The following is a 17,611-nucleotide window of genomic DNA, read 5'->3' on the forward strand; positions in this document are numbered from 1 at the left end:
GAGTGTGTTTGGCTTGTTAAATGCAATTAAAAAACATCAAAAATATGCTTTCCCCCCTTTAAACATCCAATTTGATCTGTGGGCATATACAAAGTTAAATGTTATTTTGTTAACTGGCAATGACGTGAAACATGCATCTCATGCTGCAGAACAATGCAAAAGTAAAGGGTAGAGTAATTCAATACTAAGTAGAGCCCGACAGATATATAGGTTGACAGATATTATTGGCCGATATTGGCATATATGCCGTCTGATATGTGCTGTTATGAAATCTTTTTTTACACAATATATAAAGCGTTGAAAACGTTGCTTGCCGTGAAGTAAAAAAGGTGCTACATATTTTTATTTTATTAATTTAATAATCATATGTTTCTATATTATTTTATACATTTTATTCTTTTTTTAAGTCAGCATTGACTGACACAGAACAGTAATGATGTTTATTTAGCTATTTATTTTATTCTCATTTATTCTTTATTTTCTCGGTTTTAAAGAATTGTATAGTAATGTACAACAATTTAAAATATTACATTTATTCAAGTTTTATGTTTGCGAAAGTAGCTCTATGGGTTCATTTGCAGGTGAAAAATCAATGCACAATCCACATAAAAGCGCTAATTTTTATCCCAGCTCAAAAAATGACTATTACAGCCACCATATGGTTAATGATTAATTTCCCCCCTCTGATATCAGCATCGGCATCGGTCTCAAAAATCCCATATTGATCAGGCTCTAATACTACTACCAACTAAGTAAAGTAATGCATTACTACAGTAATGCGTAACACCGCTACCCACTGCAGCAGGTGGATAGCAGCAGAATGAGATGTCTGCTGCAGATTCAATATAAAGGAGACTGGCTGCAACCACTCACTGTCTGAAAGCACCATTACAGTTTAGCTACTAAACAACCACCATCACGTGTAAAGTTTGAAAACGTATGCTTAAATTATATTTTTTACAGGTTAAATTATATTCGGTTGTTTAAATAACTGGGTGCAAGTTTACATGATTTCCTGTTTTAGGAGGAAATAGGCGGTTTTAGCAGCTGTCCAGTAGCAGTAATAGTAAGAGATGTCTTCTTTTCAAATAGCATCCTGCATCCATCCTTTCCATACTCTCCTGGTGACTGTAAAACCCATCACTTATGCAGCACATAAACAACAACCTGTTATTCTAAATGCTTTTGATTATGTATAATCACGCTGGCATGCTGTGATTGCCATGGAAACCTGAGGTTTTTATAACTTAACTTGTGAAAAAATATATAAATAAACGGTGGCTTGGGGCAGAAAAGGTCAGTTAAAGTTCATGAAATGTTCCTGAGAATTGAGCAGTTACAAAAACATTAAAAGTTGAGTAGTTCATTATGGCTCAGACTGGCCTATTAATGTGAAGAAAAAAAAATTGGTTGAAAAGAACTCAGTACACAGGAGGGTAAAAACACCCCTGCAGGAAAACGTTAATGTGCTACTCTGTGAATAAGCTTCTCCAGAAAACTGTGTCAATTTAAAAAGTCCCAAGATTAAAGTTTAAGTATGATGCACCTTCTTTTAGGAGGTCACAGATGTCGGCCTGGTACTTGTTCCCGACGCGGATCTCCCCCTTATCAGCCAGCAGAGTCTTTTGCTGAGGGTCATACACCAGCGAGTAGAAGAAGGCATCCTGGGAAATGCAGATGGCAGGAAGGCGTGTGAGGACGGTATGAAAGGAACAGGAAGCAAGACGGGCAAACGGAGGGCGAAAGAGAGGAGTGTCTATGTGTCTGCATGTGTGTGTGTGTATCTTCCCCTCTGCTAGTCTCTCGTCTCCTCATTACTGTATGTGAAAAGAACATTCTGGGTCAACACGTTGAATAATTCATCTGGAAACAAGAATCTCTTAACTCATAAGTCTCGCACACACTCTCTCTCTTAGATAATCCTGAAGTCTAACACACCTAATCACAGTTTAGAAGGCCCCGTCGTGTTAATGAGCATGAAGACGATGAGAGGTTGGTACGTACCTCTCTGTCCAGGTAAGACTTCAGGGCTTCTGTCTCGTTCAGCAAAGTCACACAGCACTTCCCCCTGGAGTCCAGCGAGGATGTGGGGAAGGGAAAAAAGAGAGGGAGACAAGGAGGAGGGAATAAAAACTTTTGCATTTACATTAAGCGTCCACACAACTTTTTTTTAACACCTAAAACAGAAGCAGAAAAACGCTGCTGACCCCATTGTGTTTTGAAAACTCACAGATTATTTTTGTCTGTACAGGCGGAAACTGAGAATTTTTGAAAGTGACCTGCATTTGCTTCCTGATTGGGTCTTATCAGTCGTGACCAGTGCTAGAAAATTAAGGATGTCCCGTCTTAATAGCACCTCGGGCACAAAGATACAGTAACAAATCTGGTGTCTGGACTGTAAAAACATCATAAATTATATTTAAGAGGCATGGAATACATATAATGTTAATTGTTAGGTGTTCAAATTTGAAAAACTTGGGGGGACACCGCCCAGCGAGAGCACCATGCTATGCCACAGGCACATTTATACACACAAAGTCAATCATAGACTCAAAAATGTGAAAACACCAAGATTATCAAAATGCTGAGGTGACTGAACAACACAGAAGTTAGATAACATCCTAATAACAGAGGGCAAAAGGTTGCGACCAACTTGCAGCTCTATCTAAAAAGGTACATGGCGGGACGTAAAGATGACTCTGTAGAGTGAAAACATGGGCTAGTGAGACAAGGAAACCAGTGCCTGGTGGGATAATTTTATCAATGAACGTGTAGTTTCTGAGCAATGGCAAGATAACTTTCTAATGTCCAGATCGGCCTGATCAACTTCAGCAAAAGACTATTTCCACATGGTGATGGGGCAGCAACAAGAAGGTCAAGACCTAGTATATGACTGACAGTGTTCGGTCAATGAGATTTATTGATTTTGTGGGTAGTGTGTTGCAGAAATAGCTAATGGTAGTTTGTATGACGCAAATAATTTGGGTTAGTTGTTAGTATACTTCTGTGCCAGTTATACAAACAAAAAATAATATACTTAAGTCCATATTTGTGGCGTTTAGTGAAGCATTCTCTGCATAGACAGCTGCTCCAATCACACAGATATCCTTGGTGTATATGTGTTGTGGACTTATATACTGCTCCCGGTCTGTTTGTGTAGCTGTTCCACCACATGCAAATCCCCCTCACTCACTACAGTTGGGGAAATAAAATTCAATCAATCAATCAATCAATATGTACAAACAATGTTGATTTCTTTCCATGAATCCGACGTGAAGCTCACAGACAGGCTGGGAGCCTTGATGTATTAACATGCGTTTGATAAGTTCAAAACACATATACAGCGGGATGTTTGTGTGATATAAACAGCTGTGAGAGTCAGTGTGGATTGCACGATAAAACGTATACGTGCCTCTCACGTCTCGATCACATAAGGAGGAGGAGGAACTATATGAGTGTTATCCCTCAGTCACTCAGTCACATACAGACCTGTGTGTACGGCTGACCTCCAGCAGTCAGCCAGAAATTAATTTGCTACATATGCACATTTTATAACCTGAGTGACGAGGGAAGACTCCAGATGCTTTTGGACTATGTGTGCAGTGTACGTGAATGGTATGTGCATTTTTAGACATGCTAGTAAGGATGCAGATTAATTCTAAAACGTTGCTAAAAATGCTTGTGTGGATGAATCTCCTTCTTGTTTTAAAACGCCGTTTATAAAAAAGCACATATTAGTGTGGACGTGGTCTTGAAGTCCAGGGGATAACTCAGAAATAAATGCTACCCCAGTCTGTCCAAAAGGATACTTTGATGTAGGATGCTTCTCAGAAACTGCAACAATAATATTGATTTGGTTCCAGCTGGCTCAGCCTGTTGCCACTGACAGCACTCATCTCCGTCCCTCCCTACTGTCTGAATCCAAATTATTTACCAGCTCGTTCCTCTGTAGCCTAAAGCAAACACGACTCGGCAGGGTGATAAACTTAAACACCTTGTGTAACCTCACTGCTGCTGCTGCTGCTGCTGCACATAGGTGTTAAGTTAGAAAACTTAATCAAGTTTGAATCCTCACTAAACAAAACGGCTCATCTGAGTATTTTTATTCGAGCAGATGTCAGTTTGCTCTTCCTGCCACTCTTCAGAAATGTCAAGTAATAAGGTGGTAATGATTAGGTGGGTTTTCCTGGAGCTTACTGATGAGCAGTGCTATATGTAGAAACAGCTTTCTGTTGACATTTAGTGCTCAACGTGCATACGAGTGGATTATTTTATGTCTCAGTTTGTAAGACTGAAAGCTGACCGGCTCAAACGGCTCCCAGCCATCTTTCAGCCGTCATAGAACCTGATGTGATGCTGATAATGTGAGTGAAGGAATCAATAAATAATCACATCATCATCATCATCATCATCATCATCATCAGAGTGAGTCAGGGAACTGCAGTTTTTACACCCATGCACTCACAGAATCCAAACAGCAGAAATTTGTTTAATGGCCATAAAAACAGAGCGGAAGGTTAAAAAACAGCATGAAAACAGAAATAATGGGTTAAGTAGTCAAACTGTTTAATTAATTCTCCAAGTTCATTAAAAAAACAGCATGATCAGTGATAAAAGAAGCATTTGCTGCCACCTGGTAATTTATGCCATCTCATACACCTTCACTCTAATAGAGCTGCAGCAGTAATCGATTAGTTGATCAGAAGAAAATGTAATCAGCAACTATTTTGATAATTTATTGTTTCAACATTTGATTGTAACAAGGTTTCAAATGTGAAAGTATGCTCCTTTTTCTTGATCTTACCTTGAGTTAATTTTATCGTTTTGGGTTGTTGGTTGGAGAAAAGAAGAAGAAATTCATGGAATTTAAAGAGTTTCTATTGTGCTCTAGGATATTGTGAGAGATATCTCTGTTTTTTTTTTTGCATAGAGAATGATTTTGAAGCATTGAGGCGGTCACGATCTTCTTCTGATTGGAACCCGAAGCCTCTACACACCAGTCTTTAACTGTTATGCACCTGGTTAGTTCACAGGCTATTTAAACATACACAGTGCCATGGATACGCATTCTGGACCATAAACCTTTTTATTTAACAGTGAAAATCATTATTCACTTTTAAAACAACTGAAAATAACTCTGACAATGAAGCAACAGGACTGTTCTTTTGCAGTTATCCCACTCATTTGTGTTTTTTTTAAGTTTATTTAAAAAATCTATTACACTAAAAGTTATTTTCTTGTCTTAAAACATTCAGATTTTTTTTTAAACTCAATAGTAGCCAAAGAGATTGTATGGGGGTTATCACAGCCTGGGAAAGGTATGTGCTATCAAAACAGTGCACTGTGTGAGTTCAAACTCTCAGGAGCAAGAAAGCAAGAAAGCAAGAAAGAAATAAAGAAAGAAAGAGAAAGCAAGAAAGAAAGCAAGAAAGCAAGCAAGAAAGAAAGCAAGAAAGAAAGAAAGAGAAAGCAAGAAAGCAAGAAAGAAAGCAAGAAAGAAAGAAAGAGAAAGCAAGAAAGAAAGCAAGAAAGAAAGAAAGCAAGAAAGAAAAAGAAAGCAAGAAAGAAAGAAAGAGAAACTGATATTTTAGATGTGTAACAGCAGTGTACCTGATGTGTGTTGCAGGTAAAGACTCCAGCTGGCGGGACAGGAAGAGCTCTCTGTGTCTGAGCTGGTGTTTCTGTTTCTCGGGGAGGTCCGCCATCTCCGGATTCTCCATCTCCTCCTCCAGCTCCCCTACGGTGGTAAAAGGGCCACAGGTCAAACATATACCCAGCGGATGAGGTGGAACAATGATGTCCACAGGGAGAACAGGCGGGCGGGGGGGCATGCAAATGTATCTGCTGCAGCTACAAACAGCCTCAGCTGCACAACATGGGGATGTAAAGCACATAATGCACACTTGATGAGCCGGAACAATAAAGTCCTCAGGGAGAAGGCGACTCGTGTATACATAAAGATATTTAACACAAAACCTCGCTGATTATGTCTACAAGAGACCTGCAATATGAATCAAACAACATCTGGCTACGGTTTTCTCATCCAATTCTCCATTTTCTGCCCTGATTACAAAAGCGCCGACATGTTTCCATCATTTTAATGCCCTCCAACTGTGTTTTCATTATACTATTATTTGGGTAATCTCCTGTATTTCAAGCGTGAAAACTACTAAAAGGACCTGAATGGGATGTTAAAAAACACCAATGGAGAGTCTGCGCTTCTATGTTATCCATTTACAGCAGCAGACAGACACACAGCAGGCAATTCTGCAACTTCCATTCAGAGAAAGATCAGTCATGTTTTCTTTAAATATTGAGAATCTTTGAAGATTTCTTTTCAATTTATTATATTTAAAATGTCCTTTATGTAATTTGCTTATTTTTGATACTGTCCCAATCTCAAAATGTAAAAATGCAATCCTATATCTTACATATGATCTGTTTATTATCTCTGAAATACAATGTTTATAACTATAACATTATTTTTTACTTACTTTAATGTATTTATGTACATTTGAATGTATTGTTTTCTATTTATCTATTATTATTCATATTTCCCTGTTATTTGTTTTTGTATTTTTTTAAATCTTTTTAATCTAGATTTTAGTCTATTAAGCAATTATATTATTATTATTATTATTATTATTATTATAGCTTTTAAATGTATTATCTGTATTTTACTGTCCTACTTTTTATTGTTGGTTCTGATTTTTAATCCATTTTATCTAGTTCTTCATTTCAAATTTACTATTAACAGTTATTATTATTATATTAATTAAAGTATTCCTATATTTTTCATATGATCTGCTTTCTATCTATAAAATATAATTTGTTTATAACTATAAAATTATTTATGTGTACTTTATTGCATTTGTGTGCATTTTAATGTATTTTTGTATTTATTTTATAATTATTCATATTTTCCCTCTTACTTATTTGTTTTTGTATTTTTTTTATCTAGATTTAAGTCTATTTAGCAATTATAATAACAATTATCATTAACGCTTTTAAATTATATACTATTATCTGTATTTTACTGTCCTAGTTTGTATTGTTGGTTCTGATTTTTAAACAATTTTATCTAGTTCTTTATTTCAGTTTTACTATTAATAGTTATTATTATACTTATTATTAATATAGCATTTAAATGTATTCCTATATCTTTCATATGATCTGTTTTCTGTCTATAATGTTTATAATTAGATTATTTAATGTGTTTACTATTGTATTTGTTGTGAAATTTTAATGTATTTTTTTGTCTATTTTTTTATTCATTTTTTACATTTTGTTTATTTTTTGTTTTTCTGTATTGATTTTAAATCTACTATTATTAACTATTTCGCAATTATTATTATTTTTATGATAAAATTTTTTTAGCATATTTATTGTGTTGTGTGCATTGATCTCAAACTGTTAAATAGTTTTGTCTCTTCTTTCTCACAGTATACACTTGTTCCATCTTATCATCTTGGCTGTTTTCTGTGAAACACTTTGAACTGCACTAACCTTGATGAAAGGAAGTTTGACTGATGGAAGTGAGATTTTCTGAGAGTACAACTCCACTTGTAAACTAGTAAACAGGCTGATTTTCCCTTTAGGCTTGTGTTGATGATTGAGCCAATTTATTTAATCAGTCAGTCTCGTCATAGACAAAGGGCCAAACATGCTGTGGATTGTCCAAGATTGTCTCTCTTTTATAATTTCTGGTCTAACCTTGAGGACTCTAGTAGGTCAGATTAAAAGAATCGATAGTGAAAAACGGTCCTCAAGAATCGGTCTAAGAATGGATGGATGGACAGAGCGGCCGTTGGAGGGCTATCAGCCCATTTGAGTCGGTCATGTGTCTGAGTCATCCTACAAGAATAGATTTAGCTGCTTGTAGGCAACATCTCCACCGCATAACTCTTCCTCGTATGTGGATGAGGAGAGTGTAGGAAATGAAGGTGGAGACGAGGGGAAGAGAAGATAAGAGAAGGATGAGATGGATGGGAAAAATGGATAAACAGAGAGACAAATAGAAGAGCACAGAGGGAGGAAAGTGTGACAAAAGAGATGAAGACAGAGAGACGGAGAGGAAGAGAGAGGGAGAGGAGGAAGGGGAGCAATAGAGAAATCAGCGGGGAGAGCGAGAGAGAGACGGAAAAGAGAGAGTGGTAGAGAGACTAAGTGCAACAGAGAGAAAGAAGAGCAGTCGGTACGTGCTCCAATTCATTTGGAGTTTCATTAGAGGAAGCGAGACAGAAAGAGGGAGACGGGGAGCAGAACAAAAGCAATCAAGGGATTTTCAGGAGAAGAGATGTGTGGCCAAAATCAATAAGTACTCCTTCACTCCCTCACTCTCTCTGCCCAGCACTCAGCACCCAGCAGACACACTATCAGTGCCCAGGCAGAGCGCGCGCGCACACACACACACACACACAGCATGGGCCTCACTCCATCTTACGCCATGTAAAAGCAACAAAATATAGAGTGGACTGTTATTAATAAAAGAAAAAATAAACAAGATTAAAGGGAATAGGAAAGATGGGGGGAAGATGCAGGAAGGTGAGCAGGGAGACAAACATGAACTGTGTATGTTAGAGTGTGTTTGACATGACTGAACGTGTGTTCTGCTGCTAATTCATACATTGTGTGCATGTACACGCATTTTCTTTGCATTTTGAGGTTGATGTTCCGGTAGTTATCCAGTCCAGCGGCTCATAATGAGCTCAGAACTGGTCGTGCTGGTGGCGTTTCTCCGAGAAGGAACTCTGCATTAGCATGAAAATCTATAAAACTGCAAAAACTGAATCAAATTGCAAACGGAGTGTATTAATTATTGGCCAAACTGGCTTTTTTTCCCTGTGAGGTGGAAGGAAGGCATGAGCCAGATACGAGGCTCAGTGCAAAATAAAACCAAGTGAATATTTCCGTGCGGTTTTTTGACAGCGGATCAGTTGAAACATTAAAAGAAAGGAAATGAGCTTCAATAAAAATGAATGACAGCAACTCTTAAGTTATGCAGGAACTGTGTTAGAAGAATAATAACAGCATAATGGCACAGAGGCTTGTTTGTTTTTTAAATAGAGCTACACAAAAGCTCCTGAGCAAAACTGCAAGCCCGATGGCAACCGGGCACATGTATAATTGTAGAGTAAACACTTTTAATTCACCGATAGCCAACAGTCATCCAGGGTTTCCCCCAGGAAACTGGTGAGCAGAGGTAGCGAGGGCTGCCCAGCTGGCTGCGACAGTTTGGGCTGTTTGTCTGCACCTTTCCCAAAAACTCAGAGGTTTTATCGTCTCACTGCGACGTGCTAGTTTGATTAATTACTGCACAGCGAATGTACAATGAGACGCATCAATCACTCATCGGCTCAGCTGACACATCCTGACACATATCATTTCATTATTTATGCAGTTTTATTATCATCATTATTGTTATTTTTGGGGGCATTTTATGCTTCTTTATTAAACAGCTAATTGTAGAGATTTGACATGAGATGAGGGGACAACAACAAATGTCCCCCAGCCTGTAATGCAGCACGTCTGCTGCTTACACCTCAAATTTAATAAGAGCACCAAATTTACAGATGCCAGCTTGAAACATGTGAGGGGCTAAAATACAATAAAAAAATTCCAGAAAATAAACATTATTTCCATTAAATTTGGACATGTATGTATGTGGACGTGGATGTATGCGATATTTATCGTTTGTTTTTGTCTTAAAATTCTCCATGTTTTTTTAATCCCTTTTATCTGATTTCTATGTTTTATGGTACTTGTTTTTACATAGTACATATTTGTGCACTCCTGAACTGAAGTATTGCACTTAATTGCGTTATGTATTGCAAAATGACAAAGATATTCTCTTGTAAAAGAGACTTTTTAAATCTCAACGAGACTTTTTTACCTGGTTAAATAAAGGATATATATATTCCATTCTATATATTTCTATTCTTTTAATCAATTTCCCTTTTTACATGACTGGAAAACTATTTCCCAAAAAAAATTTCCAGGTCTTCTAGGACGTGTTGGAAACCTGCAATAGGTTATTTTACACACAAAATTCAGATGAAGCGTACATGAGTCTGGAGGACCATCAACATCTCGTGAATGGTTGATTCCACGACTTTGCAACCGAAGTAGTATCGAAAGTTGCCGTCTTTGAGTAAATTATCCAAATTTAACTACTAAACAGTGTCTTAAAAACCTTGTCATGGCTAAAAAAACAGGAGAAGGTGTCAGAGACCATCATCATTGCATGGCAATACCAACTCAAGGCATGTTTAACACAGAGCTTTGACATTTTATGTTTGACATGACTTGACTCTAACCATCTTGAAGACTAAAGACAGAGGTTTTTGATCCACATCTGCTGCCGTTTCTCTGCAAGTTTTTCCTTATGTACGACTATTTTGGGACTCCAAAGTGACCTTGTTTTAACCCAATTTGATCGTTTTGAAGAGTCGTAAGTAACGCAAATCATATGCATTTGTGTAGTGTTGGTAGTCGCTGCCTCTAGTTGCCTGCCCTCCATCTGGAAAGCGCTCCGATGGATGACATCATATGCAAAGCAGCTATATAGTGTGCATTTTTTCAGGCATTGCAGGGTGCCTTTTATATAAAACGCCACATGAAACAAAGTCTGTGCAAAATAGTCAGAGCACGCCCAGGAAATCTAAACATAAAGCTTTAAGTGACCATACATCATAAGAGGAAGCACTCTTGCATGAAATCAGATAAATGCAGACATGGTCAGATATCATTTTCACTTAAAGAAAAAACCTTATTAAAGCAAGGAGGGAGTGTGCCAGCTGCTGTGATGTCTGTTTTGGAGAAATTAGTTTTCAGGCTCAACAATAAAAATGTGGAGGAACTGTTCTTTTGAAGGCTAAAAATTTAAATATTGTTAGTTCTCTCGGCTGTGTTTGTACTAAATCTACTGATCGTCTGTTCGTCCTGGAAAAGCGAGTCCTGCTTTGCAGCTCTTTATGAGACTCCTTCCTTTTATTCTCCTTATAAAAGGGGTTTTTGTTGAGTTCTCCGAATTGAGGGTGGAAGTCTAAAGTGTTGCGTTTTGTACAGATTGTAAGGCTCTTGGAGGCAAAAATGTGATTTTGGGTTATATAAATAAAACTGTATGAGTCTCGGTATGTGGGTGCCTGTGCTTGAATGAGTTACTCTGCATCTGTATGCACATATCCATGAATTTAAAGGCACACAGTGTGAGGTTATGGGGTGGTTCATCAGCTGGCTGGCCCTTCCAACTGGCCCCTGGCTGAGCGTCCTTGAGTAGCAACTCAACTCCCCAACCTCAGTCCTTCTCCTCTCCTCCTCCGAGCCAATCTCCTGGCAGTGCACCCACACCATACTCTCTACAAATTGCCTCTCCATCTCACCTGTCCCAGCCAATTATCAATTATTGATGAATGGGTCGCCTTACAGGGCTGAGAGCTCGCGAGGGGAGGGGAAAGGAGAGGAAAGAGCCGGCCTGAGGGCGAGAAGAGGAGGTGAGGAGAGCACAGCAGACCGTTATTACCTTAACAAACTGACTGCACCTCTATGATACGGTGTTAGTTTGTGTGTCGGTGGAAGGACGAGAGACGGACGCAGACAGCTACATGCTCCCGTTCAAAAATCATCCGTCGAAAAGAAAACAACAGTTTACTCACAATGCCTACCAAAGCGGGGAGATCTATCAATATGAAATCAATACTGTGACGTGATAAGACTTCATCTGGGGGGTTTGGTTGTGGTAATAATGTGGAATACGTTAAATATTGTCTTAAAAGGTGCATTACGGTGAAATTTTATAATTTTCTGACCTTACCAGACTGTTCTGTTTATTAGTAACGCATTTTTTCTTCTCAGAGATTGAATTAGCAACCCCTATAAATAAAAATAAAATGCATGAAAAAAACAATACTCCTACCCAAAACAACATCACAGAATCAATATTGAAATAGTGGCTTTGTCGCCCAGCTCTACTTTCTAAACAAAATGAGGAGATTCAGATATTGTCTTCAGATTTGCAGGCTGCGACATCTTAGCCCAGTCAAGGACACATGTTTAAAAACCCATTTCCATCGTACAAAAGCTCATTGTGAACACTTTTTTTCTCCGTTCACAGCACATTCCCAACAAGAGTAAGAACAAGAGCAGCATGGTCAGAAGAAAACAAAACGGTACAACAGGGCAGTGAAGTGTCATTATTTCCCCTGCCAATATAATAGGAGGGCAGCCTGCCAGGCCTGACTAACTGACAAGGAATTGTTGATTTATAAAAGAAAATTTGAATAAATATATAACTGCTAATAAATAACTATTTTAGGTAGAAATAACATCCCTTATTCATATAAAATTCAAGTATTCCAAGAACTACACTAAAGAGATGAATACCATCAACCTGGTGCCTCTGGACCACCCAAGAAGCATGAGAGCTGGCTGAAATAAAAAAAGAAGAAAAAAATTAATTAAATAAAACCTCAGCCTTTAAAGTTGGAGTGCATCCGTATTCTAACCTTTATGGTAAATGCATTGAAATGGCCCAAACTGTCTAAAATCAGGTGTTAACAGAGATTACATACACCACACAACATAAACGGAACTAAGATTAAACGGATTAAATTCACAGGAGTATAAAACAAGTTATCTGAGTTTCTTATACGTTTTATAAATTAGGAAACCCACTAAATTGTGAAGAAAATTACTTTATTCAATGATTTTGGGTAAAAAACCTGACAATGAAGGACACATTTTTACTAAGGACATCTCTGACTACACTCTCAAAATTACCTGTATCAATTTGGACAACTGCCAGGATTAAAGTCTCATCAACTCCTATCATCTTACTTATTAGCTGTTATATGATGTGATTATTTAGTTCTTACACAGCTGGTTTAGGTGAAACACTAAAAAGGATATTTTACAGGCTGTATAGCCTCATAGTTAGTTCTCATAAATGGATTTTACTGTGTTGAATAACTGGGATTCCCCTGAAAGTAACCTGAGTGAAATTTCTTAAATGCCATGTAAACAAAAAAAGTCTGTAATTGGGGTGAGGTGGTGGGCAGTGTGTGTGTATGACTGTAAACATGAGTTTAACAGTAATCGGATGGTTGCAGTGCCTGTTCTCAGAATTTCCTGACTGAACCTCATTTCGCTCAGTAACCTGGTCGCAGTAACCATTTAAACCTTTCCAAAAAACATATGAAAGCTGGCATGGCATTAAAACAAAAGTTTAGTTTCAGAAACTTCCCTGAAATTATATTGGAACACATCGTAAAAAAAAAATTCCATAGTAGATAAGAGTGTTTTTTAGCTTAATGTATCTTTGTGTGCAAAGAACAAAGGCAGCACATTTCCTCCTATTTCTCTCCCGACAAGCACTACAAGTAATTACATTTTTATAATATTAAACCAAATAAGACTAACAAGTTGCAACGACGTGAAGTCTCAGTGTGCGCCGTAACAAGGCACAGCGACTGCGTCCACATGAGGTGAGGACGCTGCGTTCGCTTTTTAATCATTACAGCTGATAAGAACACAGTTCATAAAGCTCTGCAGCTGAGGACGCAAATGAGAAATTCACCCCCATTCATCACTGTAGTTCCATTATAACATATTATCATCTAGTGTCAAATATAGAGTGGTTGTGAAGCTCAAGTGGTACGACGACTACTGGCTGGAGTAGTGCCCTCCTGTGAGTGAATTCACTTATAAAACTATAATAAAAGCATCCGAAAAAAAGGGGAAAGTGACAAAGGTTTACGACCCAAGCAAACAGAAACTGCTGGTTATAATATAGTGCGAACAGCTTGCCTTCACTGGATCTACTTTTGTGCATCAGTTCACTGGGAACATTGTTGTCTATTGTTTATGGGAGCTACGAGCCACATCTCTAAAATAGAAAAAGGTTTGAGTCATGGCAAATTCAAACGTCTGAAGGGAGGGGCCGGGGAGGTAAAATGCCAAGTCCGCCACAGAAGCTGACCACTCAGGAGGCTGCTCGGCTCACAGGGGAGGGGCTAATGCCGGAGTCGGAGGCCCCATTGAGGGAGTGCTCAGAATCTCTGCAAGCAAAATATTTGATCAATGACTCACAGCACACACACATACGCACAAGGGCTTATACACACACACACAGTCGGCTGCCATTCTCCACTGATCCATAAAGAAACTGAATTAAATATACCCCTTCAGCAATTCCTGTGACAGCGCCCAGAGCTAAAAACTCAAGTCCATCATGCATATATAAGAAAGACATGAACACACACACACACACACAGGCATGAATGCACGCACCCACACACATACAGTGAGGCTGCAGCTACAGACAGGATACAGCCCACACCCATACGGTGCACAGCCATTCCTGCCATGCATTTTTTACATATTGCAAATGTCTGGAAGCCCCTTACCGGACTGCAGCTGGTAAGCCAAGCCAAAAGCCAAGAGGCCTATATAGACCGTTACTTCACTCCTGCTATGTCTGTCAGTGTGCCTTTCCTATATAATATGATGGAGCTTTCTTATATCTGCATGTGTTTAACCAAAAAATTGGCACCCTTGCAAATTTGTCCTCAACATATCCTTTAAAGTCATAAAAAAAAAACGAAATGACAGTAAAGACATTATCAACACCCTGGTTTAACATTAGCTTGCACAGCATTTGAAGAAAATAACTGCATGAACAGCGGTCAGGTGATTCCTGTAGACTTCAATGAGATTTCTACATGGTTCGACTGGCCCACTGTGCAAAGTGCTCCAGTTCTCTTTGAATGACACCTTCTTCCAACTCTCACAGGTGATCAATGGGGTTCAGACCTGGACTCATTGCTGGCAACTTTAGAGCAGGTTAGCATTTTCTTTTAACCCCTTACTGTGTGTTGGGATGTGTGTTATGGGTCATTGTCCTGCTGGACGATCCATAGTCTTCAAAGGAGAACGAGCTTAGTGATGGTGCCTTCAGGGTTTCCACTCGAGGACAGCGCACTAAAGGACCATGGGTCAGAATCATATCCAGGCTGCTGTGAGCGGTTGTGGCTCAGTTGGTAGAGCGGTCACCCACTGCTCAGAAGGTCGTGTTTCGATCCCTGACCATGGCCGCCTACATAGCCAAGTATCCTTGGGCACGATACTTGCTTCGGTGTACGAATGAACTCCCAATAGTGGCAGGTGGAACCAGTGTGCCCTGGTAGCCTCAGCCACCAGTATGAATGTGTGTGTGAACGGGTGAATAAGCGCAGTCTGTAGTGTAAAGCGCTTTGGATAAAAGCGCTATATAAGTGCCATCCATTTACCATTTGCTGCTAAGGGTCAGACTGAATACACGGGTCTTTCAAAGCACTGAGTACCAGAGGCAGCAAAGCAACCCTAAATGATCAGAGCTCGAAGACAAACGATTTAGAACTGGTCTTCGACTGGAACCGGTACCTTGTGTCTGGAGGTCGGCTTCAATGATTTTTGCAGTTGTCTAAGGGCAGTTTCACAACCCAAAGTTTAGTCCATTTCAATCGAACTCTTCTTCATACATGCCCCTCTGCAAATCTTTTTAATTTGTCTCCACCACTGAACAGTCCTTTGCTATCACCGTTGGTTAACTTTTATCTTGTGTCCTCCTCCAGCGAGGGTGGCTGTAGTACTATGGGCCTTACACAGACACACAGACACACACACTTCACAGCTCTCTCTCTTGCATGCGCACGCACACATATATGTACTTTCACACCCGAGCAGCCAACATTGAGCCTGCCACACCCAGTCAAAGTCTTGTGGTTGGCGTTGCCAGGACTACAGGATGGCAGTGTTTCGGGTATGAATAACGAAGAGAGTTACATGCAACTGCCCTAAGATTAACCAACTTTTCCATTTTTGTTTGATTTGATCTCTGTAGGTGTGTGTCATGTAAAGTCAGAGTGGGTGTACTTGATGCAAGCTTGTGCACCAGCAGGAGGCCAAACTGGACACCAGAAAGAGTTTCTTTTCAGCTGACATACTCTAACTACAAGCTGTCAGCTCAGTCCAGACGTACATTCAGCACAGTCACTCTGCTTCACTCTGTTCCCATATTGATGTGTCTTTACACAACAGCCTTTGCATTTTAACATTTCACACAGAAAAATAATTGTTATCCGTTTTAATAATTGATTAAAAGTTAATTTTCAATGCTAAAATGGCAGAAAATGCTGATTTCAGCCTCTCAGATATGGAGATTTCCTGCTTTTCTGTGTTTTATATTATAATTAACTGAATATCTTTGGTTTTTGGACTGACAACCAAAGACATTTACAGACATTAACATTTACACATTTCATAGACCAAATCACAAGTTTCAGTCTTACATGTGCCACAATGATATGATGGAGCATCACAAAAGACTTGTTTGTCTTGTTATCTTTGCACTTCCTTTCAAGACCTTATTTGGCTGCTGAGGATGACTAATTTAACAACTACAGAAGAAAATCTGCCAGGCTGTGGGTGGTTGCTGGTGGTATTTTCCCACTAAGATTATACTGAAGATGGATGACCATCAGAGAATGGTTGCTGCCCACCATCAGGTCTTCTTTCATAGGACAATTGTAGGTTTGATAAATCCAATTCAAAAGCATTTGTTTCACAATCTACTGTATATCCTCCCCTGTCAGGCAACAAGGTTGGCTTGTAGATAAACCACTTGATAAACCACCGTAACATGTTTCATGCAAATATTAGAAGATTAGAGCAAACAGACGAGGTCAAATCAAGTGGTGTCAGGTCATAATAAAGGGGAACTTTGATATTTTTCCACCTGGATCATATCATCATATCCTTTCCTGTCTAAGGGATAAGTGGGGACAACACATTTTTAATTTGAGTTTGACAATGTGGATGACATCTTTGAATCTAATGGTGGCCCATATTTGTTTGTACATAGATGACGAGCTCCTACATATTGAAGATCAAAAAAGGACAGAGAGAGAGACAGAGACAGAGTAAGTATATAATAATACTGGATATAATAAATGGCAGGTTAAGCAGGACTATGACACACTAACAGACAATACATCAAGCAAAAGGTGCAGGAAAAAAAACACTTTCTCTGTAGGTCTTTTCCTAATGTTGTTACACGATCTGAGCCAATCATTGGCAAAAAAAAGAACTTTTAAGGGCCGTCCATAAGGATGACTACAACGATGTGAGCACAGTAAAGTTCTGTAAACAGTGGGGCCGAGCATAACACTCATCTTATGTATCATGGGTTTCAAAAACACTTAAAAGAGAACGTCAGCACTTGTTTTAACTTTTGTCAATCATTGTGAATCATGAATATCAAGAAAAATGAAACTGTTGGAAGAGATGGAAGAGAGGATAAAGACGCTGGTGATTTTAATATGTTGTCTTTATTACACTTTATGTATCATATAGAGTTTAAACATGATGCGCTGTAAATTAAAAGAGTTCAAATAGAAATCAAATCGCTCTGAAGGTCCAAACAATATCTTTCACCATTGTTGTTGTTGTTGTTGTTGTTGTTAAAGTTGCATTTCAGACACAGCCATCCACTTGAGATAGAACAATTTAAAAAACTATATATGATAGTTATCTTTATGGTTTTTGTTCTACGTGTTGACGGCCCTTTAGTGAATGT

The 17,611-nt window shown here is 38.8% G+C and overlaps 1 protein-coding gene across 2 annotated transcripts in view; it reads right to left on the reverse strand.

Moving 5' to 3' along the window:
• Positions 1–17,611, reverse strand: part of mta1 (metastasis associated 1) — a 56,899-nt gene that overhangs the window by 18,921 nt on the left and 20,367 nt on the right. For both annotated transcript variants that reach the window (XM_059353289.1, XM_059353288.1), the window contains exons 4-6: positions 5,611–5,737; positions 2,005–2,068; positions 1,547–1,664 (exon numbers count right to left, since the gene is read on the reverse strand). In XM_059353289.1, the coding sequence (XP_059209272.1) occupies positions 1,547–1,664; positions 2,005–2,068; positions 5,611–5,737 (309 nt within the window). The remainder of the gene's footprint in view (positions 1–1,546; positions 1,665–2,004; positions 2,069–5,610; positions 5,738–17,611) is intronic.

The sequence above is a fragment of the Centropristis striata genome, chromosome 16 (assembly GCF_030273125.1).
Source record: "Centropristis striata isolate RG_2023a ecotype Rhode Island chromosome 16, C.striata_1.0, whole genome shotgun sequence".
In the NCBI taxonomy this organism is placed as follows: domain Eukaryota; kingdom Metazoa; phylum Chordata; class Actinopteri; order Perciformes; family Serranidae; genus Centropristis; species Centropristis striata.